The sequence below is a fragment of the Musca autumnalis genome, unplaced genomic scaffold, assembly GCF_047663935.1.
Source record: "Musca autumnalis isolate F117 unplaced genomic scaffold, ASM4766393v1 scaffold_3, whole genome shotgun sequence".
Taxonomy (NCBI): Eukaryota; Metazoa; Arthropoda; class Insecta; order Diptera; family Muscidae; genus Musca; species Musca autumnalis.
Window position 1 is genome coordinate 59,518,784 of NW_027411866.1, and position 16,205 is coordinate 59,534,988.

Sequence of the window (16,205 nt, forward strand, 5' to 3'; positions counted from 1 at the left end):
AAGCAAAAAGTAAGGACACATAAATTATGTTTCTCTTAATTACGAATGGTGTCGTGTAAACGGGTTAATTCGTGTACGTATTTCGAGAGGCGAACAACATATGTACTTCAAACGCTCGTGTGAACATGACATTAAGAAAAACTATATTTATATTAGAAGATTTTCAAAATGTATTTATGTTTTACTTGATCAAATTTTAAGAACGACCATATTATTCAATATTTCTTTAACATTTAATTTTCAATAACAACAATGTTGTTTTTGTAAATTTGTTAGTTGTTGTAATTCATGCATAATTGTAACAATAATAATAATTTTTCCACAAACATCCTAGTCGGGACAAGGGAGACTTCTCTCATATCAATGAGTGCACCCCGATTCATATTAGCTCAGTGATATCGGACCTACAGTTTATCGCCGAGTCCGAACGGCGTGTCCTAAGACACCACATATAGAGAAGTTTTACATGGCTGCAATGCTCAGGAAATGTCGCCAACATTACTGAGGGGTATTTTGCCACCGTTGAAAATTTGATGTTGCCTAGCCGGAGAATCGAACCCACGACCTTCTGCGTGCAAGGCGGGTGTGCATACCATTGCACCACGGTGGCACCCAAATTTATGCATCTACCATATATAAATGTGCCTTGATACGAAGCAAATAATTTACATAGTTCAAACGTAAATATTTCTATAGCAAAAAATGGTAAACGAATTTTGTATGTAAATCAATCTAGAATGTCCATTTTAACCATAGCAGTATTAACAAATGTGATTTACTGCTACTTTAAGACTTATTAGATTCTGCTAGAAAATATTGGTTTGTTTTGCTCCCGTTTATCATGTTTGAATCATCGTACAAATTAATTGTTAATGGCGACTTAGAGAAAAGCATTGTCGCCAGTACAGATAGTTTCAATAGAGAAGGGACTTTTTGTAAGTCAAGTGAAAATATTTTTTAGGTTAATATTTCAGAAAAACCGAAGTTCCAAGAATGATTTTTTATTTCATAAGTACGACGGCAAGGACCTATATTTTATCACGCCTTATGTAACGCCCAGATATGATTCCAAAAAAATTATTCTTGCTAGAAGAAATTTCACCAGCAAAGACTTGGAAGAGTTAACAGACAACTTTCAAAAACGTTATTTGCTATATGTATATCTGTTACTTTTGATATATACCTGGCATAAGATATTGTAAATTCAATTGTTCTTCTTTTTCCCGTTCGCTTTTTAAGCAAACCGCAGCTCCCGATAATAATATGGCAGCTAACAGGCATGAACCTACACCAGCCCATGCTACAATATACGACCAATCGTAAGTAATTTTTGTATTGTCTCTCAGGACCTGTAAATATATTAACAAAAATTATATGAAATAAAATGTAAGCTCTGGAATGTTTACATTAAATTTAAGATCAAATATTTACAGTGGTCCATTGTTGGTAGTAATCTTCTCCGACAACTTTCTCCTTTTCAAAAAACTCAACAGTATGCCAAAGACCCATAGCACCGGCTGCCAAAAGACATGTTGCGAGTAATAAAATGGAAGTAGCTGTAATAGCACCCGATGATCTTTTCCAGCATCCAGACAATCCAGTCCAGAAAGCACAAAATGTTGTGATGAAACTAGAAATGTAAAAGTAAGTCAAAGTTAAAACATATGTACATGCATATGTACAGTGGGGGACAGCTAATTAGGGACAATAAATTCAGTCTAATGATTACTCGATTTCATTTAAAAATTTGAAGATTTTTATGAAATATATTTGTTTATAAGGTATTGGTATAAGTACTATCGAGTGATGTCAAAACATTTTGAGATTCCCCATATGTGGGGGAAGGACATCCCACTTTACTAAAAATGGCCAGCTAATTATGGACATTAGTAGTAAAATTAACTTAACGTTATTTGGAACACACTTTTATACCAGAATTGTTTGTATTTAGTTAGTATATGGTGTATTCAGATGATTTCATGCTTTACCTCCACCGCAAGTCCTTTAAAGAACCGAAGTATTATTATCTATAACAATTTGCTCTGCCACAAATATGCAAATTTTTTTTTTTTGCTCTTTAAACAAAAATTATATTTCTAGTAACCCCAGACATCATTCCGAGCCATACTAGGCATTTACACAAGACAGTCTGTCTGCAAATACAACTCTGATTTACTAACACATACATACATTTGTCGGCTGTCTCCCAACTGTCCATAATTTTTTCACAGACAGTCGGGTTAACAAATTTTTGATACTTGTTGTAAAAATAAGTGAGATAATAATTGAAATGTGTTGAAAACAAAAGAATATCAGCAAACAAAAAAAATCGACGATTTTCATTCATAATTTTACAACTGTTTTTGCAGTTGTCTGGGCGCCTACGTCACACAATGTCGCGAGTTCATATTAACTGTGGCGAAAAATAGAAGGAGTTGTCGTAGGTGCATCAATTTTGGTACAAGTACCTATTATTGACATACAATCTTCAGGACAAAAAATTGGGTTGCTCGGTCCACGTTTTGATATAGCCCCCATAGAACCGTACCTCCCGATTTTCGGTATTTTGAATGTTTTAGACACAATGACCAACCGAAAGTATTCAAATTTTGTGGTTAGTCTTCGGCAGATGTTCAAACATTCCAACAGAGAATTGTGGGCTTAGGTCCACGTTTTGATATAGCCCTCATACAACGGTACCTCCCGATTATCGGTATTTTGAAGATTTTAGCCTCATTATTACACCGAAATTGTTGAAATTTGGTATTTAGTCTTCGTAGGGGGCATTATACCTTCACCTTGAAATTTGTCTGCATTGGTCCACGCCTTCATATAGCCCCCATAGGACGGTACCTCCCGATTTTCGGTATTTTTAAGGTTTTAGCCTGATTATCACACCGAAATGGCTGACAATTGATATTAAGTCTCCGTTGGGGGACTTATAACCTTCCACCAGAAATATTTCGCTATAGGTCCTCGTCTTCCTATAGCCCCCATAGAACCGTGCCTCCTAATTTTCGGTATTTTGAGTGTTGTGGCCTCAATATCCACCCGATATGACTGAAATTTGGTGTTTAGTCTTCATATTGTTTGTGAGCATATTGAATATATCAAACTCTTGTCTTTATATATGAGAATTTTCCTTTCAAAATTTTTTTGACCGATTAGTGGTCAAAAAACAGCAAATTTTTTGTAAAAAATCGAATTTTGATTTTCGCTGTTCACAATTTTTTTAAAAATTGATATTTTTAAAATTCTCTCGTTTTAAAGCAAGATAATTAGGCACTTAATAAGCCCACAAAAATATATGATGATCGGTTTATTCGTTTTCGCGCTATAGCCAACACCGCAAAACGATTTGTTAAAAAAGGGGGTATCCTCTCAGTGAGGTGGTCGCTGAAAAAGACAAATGACACATTCGTCTGCAAACCTCTGCAGCTGGGACCTTTATATTTTTGAAGTACTCCCTTTTTACTACTACTCATACAGCAAAAAATATCGATATACACTTTCATACAATTTTTTCCCACTCCACTCAATTTAAAATTTGCTTCAGAAAATTAATAAACTTAGTAATACATGTTTGGGTAAATGTAAACAGCATATGATTAATATTTACATGCAAACAAAAGTGTAGCCAAGTTTATTACATCCCAAGTGAACTTAGGAACAATTTCTACTGCGACCTTTACTATTAAATTTTAAATATTAACGCATAATATAATTTATTAAATTTACAAAAAAACACACAAAAATACGTATTAACTAAAATTGTCGGATTTAAATCCTCATATAACAAAAACTACTTCACGTATCAGTACCAAAATTCAGATTTTTCATAATTAATATGTTTTTTATCACTCCCCATCAATAAATTTGTTCAACGAAGTATTTAGTTTTTACCATTTTTGGCCACGGTCGTGACACTGTGCGTCACACAGGCAAGTTGTGGGGGTTTGACAATTAATACATGTACTCATCTGTCCTGTCATGTGTAAACGCAGGGATGCACTGTTTTTCTTTAACCAATAGTAACACCTCAGTATTTTAGAAGCCCATACCCAATATACAAAAAACCAAATACATAATAAAATGTTGGTCCAGTGGCTATTCAAAATGTATGTATATAACATGGATCCACGGCAACTCTATAAGCGAGAATAACAACGAAAAGTTTGTTCTATGCGTCAAAAATATTCGGTTTTTGTAACTTTTGTTAAATATTTTCCCAAAAACAGATCATTATCGACCTTTTTCTGCAATTTTAGTATAAATTTTAATAATTACGAACAGAATCATTGTTCCTGTGTGTAAAAATATAATATTTTTTATAGCAAATTATTAACATTTAGCGGTAAGGAAAAACGCTATCCTAGAAAAGAGAAAACTGGTTATATTTCATTATAAAAACAGTAGAAATAAAGGGAAATTTTGCTTATTTTTAAATATTTAGTCGAATATAGTTGAAATCATGTGCAAAAGTAACGAAAATATAGGAATAATAGATTTCGTGGAACACATACGACAGCCAAAACCAAGGACTAGGAGGGAAAATAGAGGAATCTTCTGAAAAATGACTGCTAAATCGGCCTTAATTATCTTGAAATTGGTCGCCGAGTCCTAAATGACTCTCAGAAGATAGAAAATATGCACTTATAGGTAATTTAGATATGACCTCATTAGCAGGATTTAGCGCATTATCAGTTTTTATTTGCTAAATCCGGCCAAAATCTTCCAGATTTACAAAAATAAATCGTCGTATTGAGTGGATTTGTTTTAAATCTGGCATAAATCCTCGTAAACAGCTCTGTTTTTTGCAACATGTTGCTACAAAATACAAAAAGTTGCAATCTGGCACAAGAAACAAGGTAGATGCATCGGTGAATTGCTACACTAGAAATAATTTAAAATTTAAAAATTTGTAAACAAGGCTGAAAACATAAATTTGTTTTGATGTACAAAGTTGATTTTAATCAACCAAGACTAATATTTACGATATCGAAACGATAAAATAATTCGTTTATTTATTTTAGATGGACAAACTTCGATAAAATAATTCTTTATTTGCTCTTTAGTTAGTATTAGTCTGATAGTGTGCTAACATTTTCAGTATTAAAAAATAAATTTGTAGTTTGACATATATTTTTGAGACGAATTCAATTTACAAAAACTTCCTTTGACGTTGCAAATTCGATCAGATGCATCTACCTTGGTAATTGTGCTATGAACAAGAATCAGTAGTGGGATTCTGTAACTCATTTTTGTTGTTACCGACAAAAATCGGTAAAATTAAATCGCAAAATTATGCCTAAAAACATAAAGAAAAGTTGGCATCACTGTTTGTGTCGGTAGAGACTAGCGACTACTTTTTATTCATCGTTAACTTACATAAAAATTTCGTTAATTATCGAAATTATAAGTATTTTAATTTTTACGACAATTATCGATAACAGCAAAAATGAGTTACAGAATCCCACTACAGCTGACTGCCATTTAAATCCTCCAAAATGTATATCTAAATGCAATGAGATTTGTACTGGATTTATTAAATCCAGTCGAGGATTTATGGCTAGTATAATGTCCAATTTACATTAGCAACTTTTTCGTCATTTACAGCTGATTCGTCATTTATTTGCTAAAACAGGCAACATTTTGCGTCATTTGCCATACAAAAATAAATGACGATAGCTGCGTCATTTATTCTAAACAACGCACGAAAACACCATACTATTATACGCAACCCTGCTTTTTCGTCATAAACTACCAAAAAATGCAACTGTTTTATGATGTCTTTGTTTGTTTGTGTGTGTTGTAGAAAAACAAAAATACTCAAACGATGACAAAAGTGAAAATAAATGGTTAAAAAACTTGCAAAAATTATGTTTTTTTGTTTTTGGAATTAATTTAAGTTATTTCATACACATTTGTTTTGTGAAATTCCTATTTTTCAGAATAAATATATTGTGTGCGTGTGTTTGTGTTATTGTATAAGTTTGTATGTGCGATTGTGTGTGTAAGCAAATGACGCAAAAAAACAGATGTAAATACACTTCATTTGATTCTAGGATTTCGTAAAACGAAATCATTTAATGTGCATATGTAAATTGGACTTTAATCAGCTATAAATCCTCGTATTGATTGGATTTGTTTTAAACCCGGCATAAACCCTTGTATACAACTCTGTTTTTGCAACATGTTGCTAGAAAATACAAAATGTTGCAAGCTGGGCTTCTAAAATACTGAGGTGTTATTATTGGTAAAAGAAAAACCCGAATATTTTTGACACTCACTGTATATGAAATCATATGAAAATGTTTAAATTTTCATTGCTTTGCATTGGTTTGAGAGTGCATAGTTTCACCCCTTTCACACCTCTTACTCTTGTGCCAGACACTGAAAATAATACATGAAAATATTTTAGCTTTTAGGAGAGAGCGGAGGTGAAGGAGCTCCCTCTCTCCCTTCTTACCCATCAGCTCAAAACATTTTCATGAAAATTTTCATAGTCTGGTACAAGACTTACCTATAAACTCATAGTCTGGCACAAGACTTATATACAAAATTTATTTCATAAAAATCTTCATATTTTTTTAATGAAATCGAGTAATCTATTAAACTGAATTTATTGTCCCTAATTAGCTGACCGCCACTGTATGTATATACATATCGTCCATTCAAAGAGTGTTCTAAAATTAAAAAAAAAAACGTTTGGCATGGTTTAATAAGAAAGGTTAGCAAAAGCTTTATGTCGATTTAAATTTTTTCATTCGAGTATTCCTAAAACTTCAAAACAATATATACAAACTGTGTATGTGTATGGTGTTTGAATAATATGTCAAACAATTTTAAAAACAATCGAATTCAATGATTTTTAAAGCCTTTACCTAATCAACTGCGTGTTGCGTGTGCGTTCAAAAATACAAAAACAAAATACATGTATTTCAAATTGACAACAAAAACAAATACATGTATTTTGTTTTTGTTTTTTTGAACGCACACGCAACACGCAGTTGATTAGGCAAAGGCTTAAAATTATTTTTGGAACATTTGTACGGAAATAATTCGTCAGGTTATCATTGAAACAATCATTTTATCATATCCACAACTTGATTATGCGGAGAAACATTGGTCCTTCATTCATTTTTCGCGATTTTTATAAAACGCTCAAAACTGGTGTTGTAAACAAACCCACTTGTTGCTAAATTTTGAAGTTTTAGGAATTCAGGAAAAACAAGGGTTCTATAGATTTTTTTCATTTAAATCTACCTCTTTACTTATACCATGACGTTTGGGATATTGTTGCATAATGCTTTGGGAGGTACAGAAAATTAGTGATTGTTTCCATTTTACGCAAGATCGATTTATTGAGTTAGGACGCTCTTTGAGTAAATAGCCGATATATATATATCAGTTAATATTCATCCATTACTGTATATTTATCTAAAAGGGGCACATTTACCTTAATATGAACATTGCAATACATGAACGAGCTAGGTGTAATCTGGATGTAACATCCTCACTCGATATCTTATCTTCGTCCATCTGTGGGAAATAGTCTATATTCGAACAGTGAGTCTCGATTGGTGATAGATAAGTTGGAACTGCAATAAAATGCGAAGAATAAATCGTGATCTTTTTTAAGTTTTAACATTGTTCTTACCTGCACTTGTTGGTGGCTTTTCTTTAGGATAACATATTCTGAAGAGGCCTCTGGTTCTTGTGTAATAGAAATATTTGTTATTTAAATTACTTATCAGTGTTTCGGAATCGGAATGTTTAGCTGCAAATGCCTGCAAAAAATACATATGTATACCATAATAGTGAGATCAACAATATTTGTAATTAGTTGTGTCTTTTTACTTTTTCAGTAATAATTATTCAGTAACTTCTTTTCAGAGAGTAAGAGAGATTTTGCTCTTTGGTACGAAAATAGAGAAAGAAGTAAAAAGACAGCATTTAGTAAACTTTAGCAAGATAACAATTGATAACCAAAACAAAAACATTGGCGCCAATGCATGAACAAAACAATAACTCCAAAGCAACGAAAAAGTTCTTAAATTTTAAGCAAAATAAATTAAAAATAATAAATATATTTATAAAACAGTCAATAAATAAACGAGAATCGTAATATTAATATTATTTTTCCACAAAAATAAGATAAACATTGAGCAGCTGACTATTACCAGATGATTAAAAACAGCTGATCGAACTTGCTAAATGTTGTTGGGAAAAATTCTTTCAGCAACTTTTAGCAATTTCTCAGCAAACAACTGTCAAAATTGTTCTCTCTCTTCGCTCTCTTTTACTGAACTTTTGTGTAAAAAGACAGCATTTAGTAACATTTCGTAATAATTATTACAAATTATCACGTAAAAAGACACACCTATTGTCAAACATTATGTTTACGAAAAGCATGTTAAAAATATACAGTGAGCGTCAAAATAAAGTTTACACCTCTCAAAGTTTTTTTTATTCCATTATACTTTATTTTGACGCTCACTGTATGTACATATGTATATCTTATAGGTATATATCTCTATGTCGGTGCATGGTAGAACAAATACAAGGTAAAGTTAATACTACAACAAATACAACTCGAACAACAACCACAAAGGAATTTGTTTTTGTTTGTAAACCTTAGTGTCAACGTAAATGTAAACAAAACAAGGAAATGTCTATAAATGATTGGAATTTAAAAAACTAATAATATTTCACATTTGATTGAATATTTTGGAAAAAATGAATGAAAACTCGTTAGATTTTCAATTTGAATGTTTCCATATCATTCCACTAAATGCATAATTTCTCGCAGAAAGTAGAATACTTGCAAAAATGTTTCGGGTCGCTGGTAATTCATTGAAAAAAGAGAAGATGTTTCAATAATTTGCTTTTGAAAACAAAAAAGCACATGTTTATTAGGGCTTCATTCTTTTCAAGTTTAAGAAAATACCACACATATTAACAAATATTGTACCGCCTCTATAAGCGGTGTTTTAGTGTGCGGCATGTCGTTCGGACCTGGAGGAGGTTACATGTCAATGATATGAAGCCGTCTTTATGGGAAATAGTTTTTTTTCTGATGAATAAATTTGTTCTTCAAAAATATATATCCCTAATATACACCGAACATAGAAATAAATACATAAAATGTCGAATGGAATTTGACACTAACACTACAACCCAGTTCAGTCAGCTGGGTATTGCTGCTACCTTTTCTTGTTCTACCATGATGTCGGTGTAATAATGGTATCAAAAAAACTTTGAGAGGTGTAAACTTCATTTTGACGCCCACTGTATGTACATATAATGACACAATTACCAAGACAGTGGTATCACACCAGCTGTTCGAATATGAAAAGTCAAATCCCTTTATAAAATAATTATTTTTGTTGTAATTTCCCCAACAACATAAAGAAATTTTTGACATAACATATTCAAAATTTTACGATACAACTACCTTGGTAACTGTGCCATGGTACATATCGTCACCATAAATTCCCGAAGACGTAACCCACAAAAGTCGATGGTCAGACTACCAAGGTTTCTTGAAACCAATTTCGTTAAAGTTTCTTTTCAAGTTTCGTTAGTGTCCACACACGTAAACTTGAAATTTAAGATTTTTGTGTGTCCTCTTTATTTTACCATTCGCGTTTGTTGTGTTTCTCATACCAATAAAAAAATAAAAACCAAAAAAACAACACAAAATAATTAACATTATGCTTGGTTTACATTTACGAAATCCACTCGATTTCAAGTGTCAATTCCATTGGTTAAACGTCAAATGAAATCCAATGGATTTTAGATGTGATTTCATTTGACGTTTGAGCAATGGAATTGACAGTTGAAATCGAGTGGATTTCGTAAATGTAAACCTAGCATTAATAATTGAATAAATATTAATAGTTAAATTTTCACTATTTCATTAATGAAATGTTTTTATTAAATCATTTTATGCGTGTTTTGTTGTTAACGTTTGCTTGAGAAAATAAAACTGAAAGAAAAAAACTTGCAACGAATAACAAGAAGAGGCAACACAACAAACACAGAAAACCATGTACATGGGTTGCACTACTTCATACCCCTCGCCTATAAACTTGACGTCGACATGTTGAAATCGTGCTAGTCTGGCCATCGACAAAACAAAACTATATAGGAGAAGCAAAAAACGTTATAAAATGAAAAACTGTTTTATAGAATATCAATCTTATGAGGGCGAGTATTTGGGGTATTATCAATCATGTATGAATGGGAGTAAGTAATGAAACTAAAACCGCGCAAACACATGGTTTTTGGATTCGCCATTACAACAAAATCTGCAATTTTATCCTATTTTCCGAAATGCCATTTATTGAATAGGATCGTTATTTTATAACGTAATTTTGTCAGAGCATGTATTTTAGCTTTATGTATCAGATTCCACCAAAAAACGAATTTCGATTTTCATGTGGATTACGTTTTCGGGCATTTATGGTGACGATATGTACGTGTTATAACAAGTAAAACATTATGGGGGTTATCATGAACGGCAATTCTCCCTTAAGTTGCAACGGCGGAAAGATAAAACGGGGAAACTTCATTCATGATAACCCCCTATATGTTCGGTGAATTGCTACACTAAAAATAATTTAAAATGTAAAAATTTGTAAACAAGGCGGAAAAATTAAATTTGTGTTGATGTGAAAAGTTGATTTTAATCAACCAAGACTAATATTTACGATGTCTAAACGATAAAATAATTCGTTTATTTATATTAGATGGGCAAACTGCGATAGAATAATTCTTTATTTGCTCTTTAGTTAGCATTAGTAGCATAATGTGCTAACATTTTCAGTATTAAACAATAAATTTGTAATTTGACGTATGTTTTTCAAATTCGATCAGATGGGCTGATGCATCTACCTTGGTAATTGTGCTATGAACAAAAATCAGCTGACTGCCACTTAAATCCTCCAAAATGTATATCTAATGGGGTTTCCACACGGTATGTTTTATACATAACGAATGTCACTTTTTACAAATCTGAATTTTGTACACGTGGTGTGAACCATACAGAAATTTCAACGTATGAAAGTGTTATGTGCATACATATGTATATTTTTCGAATAGAACGCGCTCTATTCTCGTCTGTACAACCAATGGTAAACAGCTGTTTTGTTTGTACGCGATATAAATAAAGAAAACAACAGAAAACGAATGAAAAATAAAAGTTTGCCGTGCAGAAGGAATTACATATGGTCGAAAAAAAATTACAGATGCTATGCATGAATATGTAAAAAACATACCGTGTAGAAACCCCATAAATGCAATGAGATTTGTACTGGATTTATTAAATCCAGTCAAGGATTTATGGCTAGTCTAAATGAGCTATAATTGTGCCATCATGGTTGTTATTTCTCTAAAATCTGTAAACTATACCAGTAGAATATTTCTTTGGATAATAGCATGCTTTGAGATTTAATATTGTTATTTGAAAATAGCATGCCTTGAATTCAATATGTACACCATTCTTATAATAATTTTATAATTTTATGAACGCAAGACCCCGCAGGCAATCAACAATGGTACAATAATACAGGAAGCATTATCATGCCAGCTGATGGTGACATATGTATGCTCTGTTTCAGAACCTGCAAGAAGCTACTATTTTTTACTACGATAACATTTTTTCCTTTATGTTATCGAAAAAATAGTGAAAATTAGTAGATTCTTGCAGTACTGGAACAGACCAATAATGTGTCAACTGCATTGAATTGATGTCAAATTTTGACACCTTATGTTAAGGGCTGTTTACACCATCTATCAATGTCATATGAGCTGTCATTTCTTTCACCCATTCGACATTCTCTATGTTTGTCAAAATTGACGTCATCCATACAACTTTCAATTTGTGCGCTCATACCTACAAGTGTTATTTTCGTATGACATAACCTATAAATATAAAAACAGCTGTTTTTGTCATTGTTTACATTTATTGTTGAGTTACAAATTTGCGCAAATTTTTAATTTTGGTTGAAGGAAAATGAATATCTAGCATTTTTGTTGTGGTAGAATAGGTTTTTGGGGTTATAGAGGCATTCATGTTTTGCCACAAGGCAATAATTTCCAACACTGCTCCTTTCGACCAATCGATCTGAATATAACATAATAAACACCCTTTATTTACTTTTCTAAATACTTAAATATACACAACTTTCCATTTTCTTTGTTAAAAGATTTTGTTTTTTCAATTTTTTTGAGAATGCCAGAAAACAGCTGATAAATTTATATTTACATACGAGAATGCCGTATCAAATAGAGCGCTCCCTAAATGAAAAATTTACATATGAGTTGCCAAATCATTTTGATAGATGAAAATTTTCATAGTGGTCACACTATGTGTACAACATTCGCAGGTAGAAAATTTGACATCTCATACGACATTGATAGATGGTGTAAACAACCCTTTACCAACAATTGCCTGTGTATTTGTACCATGTTGTGCCATGGTCTAAAGTAACCTATGAACAGCTATGTTCCAGAACTAAAAAGTTTTTACAATTTTTACCACTTTTACACATTTTGCGTTCCCGTACACAAAAGTTATATGAAAATCGTTTACGACTTTTACAACTTTTACGCATTTTACAACTTTTACCACTTTATAAAGTACGGGAACAGGCCATATATTTTGATATTTTTTATTGTTAGTCATCGGATCAAAATCTAGCAATTTCAATACAAAATAAATCGCAATTGCTCAAAAAAAGGGTACATTTTTGATTTGTCACTTCCAAAAAGTTGGAAAAAGCTGCAATAAGCATTACAAAAATAAACAATAGTTTAAATTTAAAATCTGACAAAAATTATGTCAGGAAGATGATGCAATAAATTTTATCAGAAATAAGTATAGCTCTGTTCCAGAACTAAAAAGTTTTTACAATTTTTACCACTTTTACACATTTTGCGTTCCCATACACAAAATTTATATGAAAATCGTTCACGACTTTTACAACTTTTACGACTTTTACCACTTTATAAAGTACGGGAACAGGCCATATATTTTATTTTCTAGTGTATACTAGGGTTATGACTTTTTTACAACCTCGTATCCCTGTATCATATTCCTTATACAGTATGCAAAGTTCATATTCGTACACCCCTAAAAAATGAATAAAATCGTTGTTAATTCCATATTTTGTGTGCAAATATGAAATAATTGATAGGAATTACCATAACGAAGAAAGATTTAAAAATAACAAAACAAATTTTTAATTTCTTCCGGCATTTAGGTATAGATGGCGCCTGTCCGGGTGGCAAAGTTCGTATTCGTACACCTATAAACACTATATATTTGGAGTTTTTAAGGATTATCAAAGCAAAATACCGCACATTTTTGCTCTTTTCTTCTTTTGGAATGCCTCTGCTATAGAAATATGTAAAAATAACGGTAATTTTATTAAAAATGTTGCATGAATAAAGAGGCGGACGAATATTTGATACAATTAGCAAAGATGTGCTAGATATAATTAACTATTGCAATTTATTCCCGAATTTTGGACGAAAATAGCTAATAGCAGTCCTTCTGTAACAATTTTCGAGGTTTAATATGAAAATAAATGTTATCAGCGTTTGGAAATGCAAAGAAACGTAACCCGGGCTTAGGTAAAGTAAACACATTTTTGGTTTTTACTTGGTGAAAATCGCAAGTTTCGTTTTATATTTGACATTAAAGCTTAAAACACATACAACGTTTGGATAAAATTTTGTGTCGTTTTGGCCGTTTTTACACTGTTGGGCATGATGCCGAAAAATTCAAATTCATTTGAAATACATGCCGACAAACAGATAAACGCTGGACTTTGCTATCGTCGTCGCCCTGTTGTTGTTGTGTTCTTCTCGACGCCCAACGCAAAACTTTAATCAAACGTTGTATCTGTTTTCAGCTTAAATGTATTGAAGTTTTAGAATACGGTTTCGAAAATCATTTTATGTCAAAAAGTGTGAGAAATTATGAAGAAAAATGAAACTGTACAAGTTTTCATACTGTCCGCGTACGACTGAAATTCTACGCTTACTATGAACGAGGGTTATGGCTGCCAAAATTGGGAAAATAATGGTTTTTACTTCTTGGAAATTATATTTCTTTACCGAAGGATCCAAAATGAGTGCAAAAATGTCAAAAGAATGAAGTAAATTGTCCAGGAAAGAACGTGGGGTAACCTTTTGAAGAAATGCATTATTTTCGGGGAAATTTTCGTCCTTAAAAAATTATTATTCCTCGTAATTTCCGATATGTCTTGACATAAAATGATGTTCGAAACCGTATTCTAAAACTTCAATACATTTAATGTCAAATATAAAACTAAACGTGCAATTTTCACCAAGCAAAAACCAAAAATGTGTTTACTTTACCTAAGCCCGGATTACGTTTCTTTGCATTTCCAAACGCTGACAAAATTTATTTTCATATTAAACCTCGAATATTGTTTCAGAAGGACTGCTATTAGCTATTTTCGTCAAAAATTCGGGAATAAATTGCAATAGTTAATCACATCTAGCACATTTTTCTTAATTATTTCAAATAATCGTCCGTCTTTTTATTCATGCAAAATTTTTAATAAAATTACCGTTATTTGTACATATTTCTATAGCAGAGGCATTCCAAAAGAAGAAAAGAACAAAAATCTGCTTTGAAAATCCTTAAAAACTCTAAATATATAGTGCTTATAGGTGTACGAATACGAACTTTGCCACCCACACAGGCGCCATCTATACCTAAATGACGGAATAAATTAAAAATTTGTTTTGTTATTCTTAAATCTTTATTCGTTATGGTAATTCCCATCAATTATATCATATTTGCACATAAAATATGGAATTAATAACGATTTTATTAATTGTTGATTACGTGGATCTAAACTTTTTGTAGAAAAATATTCTCTTGTATCATGGTACAATTACTAGAATATAGAGTAAAAACTATTACAAATACAATTTAACCACAACTACGTGGAAATTTGTTATTGTTATTATTAGTGTCACCAGCAGACATACATTGAGTCACAGTGAAAAGTATCCAATTCAGTTTCTTCCATTGAAACTGATTTTAGCCTTTTTGGCATAGATTTAACTAAATTTTCAGTGCAAGAAATCCAAAATATTCTCCAAAATATTCCATAAATTTTCTATAGGATTCAAATCCCGGAATTGGGGAGGTGTTTGAATCACTTTTGAACAGTTATATAGCATTCATTCTCGATTTGTGTTTGTGGTCATTATTTTGATAAAATTGGAATGTGGTCCCCAATCCCGTTCTTTCAGCGCTACATTTCAAATTATCCTTCAGAATTTTTAAATAACACATCTTATTCATAATTCCTTCGATAAAGACAAGACTCCCTACCAAGGGCGCCCCCAGGATCAAATCTTGGGGGGAGCAACTTTTTTTTTGGTGATGTGTATACTATGTTTACATTTACGAAATCCACTCGATTTCATCTGTCAATTCCTTTGTGTATACGTCAAATGAAAACTCTTCTGAAATCGATTGGATTTCATTTGACGTTTGAGCAATGGAATTGACAGTTGAAATCGAGTGGATTTGGTAAATGTAAACATAGTAGTATAGTTTTTACATAAAACATTTTTGGTCTGTTCCTTTACTTCTGAAAATGGTAAGACCGGCAAAAGTAGTAAAAGTTGAAAACTGCTCCCATATGAATTGTATTGTGTCTGAAGTAAAGGAACGCTTTTCGAGTAAAAAGTTGTAAAACTTGAAGATTCTTGAATGTAAAGGAACAGGGCTTTTAAAACCTTTATTTGGGTACTTACCTAATGAAAAACAAGTAAAAAACGTCCACCACGAAGTATTCTGAACTAATATGGAATATGGTAACATGGGGCGCCTTCGCCACTGGGGCGGGTACGCCAACGCCATCGCCGATTTTCTCGCAAAATACAAGTGCTAGAAAAAATCCGTTAAAGGCAAAATTGTGAGTTTAATGAAGATCTATCATCTCCCAAAAGTTGGCAGTTGTGTCATAAGTATGATAGCGGAAGCACGCGGTTTTGTGTTTTGTGGGTATTGGGAAAAATAATTATGGTAGATGTTTTTTGTGATATCTTCTTTACCTTTTGTGATATCAAAAACATATTTTTTACCTTTAGAAGACAACTACTGAAGAATAGAAATCCCAATAATTTGCATGAAAAAAACAACAAAAGAT

General features: G+C 32.1%; 1 protein-coding gene across 1 annotated transcript in view; it reads right to left on the reverse strand.

Annotated features, from left to right (window-relative positions):
* The window catches only part of LOC141399762 (uncharacterized), a 59,320-nt gene that overhangs the window by 2,399 nt on the left and 40,716 nt on the right, over positions 1 to 16,205 (reverse strand). Inside the window, exons 2-5 of the mRNA XM_073979046.1 lie at positions 7,661 to 7,790; positions 7,460 to 7,601; positions 1,432 to 1,630; positions 1,184 to 1,349 (exon numbers count right to left, since the gene is read on the reverse strand). Of these exons, the coding sequence (XP_073835147.1) occupies positions 1,184 to 1,349; positions 1,432 to 1,630; positions 7,460 to 7,601; positions 7,661 to 7,790 (637 nt within the window). The remainder of the gene's footprint in view (positions 1 to 1,183; positions 1,350 to 1,431; positions 1,631 to 7,459; positions 7,602 to 7,660; positions 7,791 to 16,205) is intronic.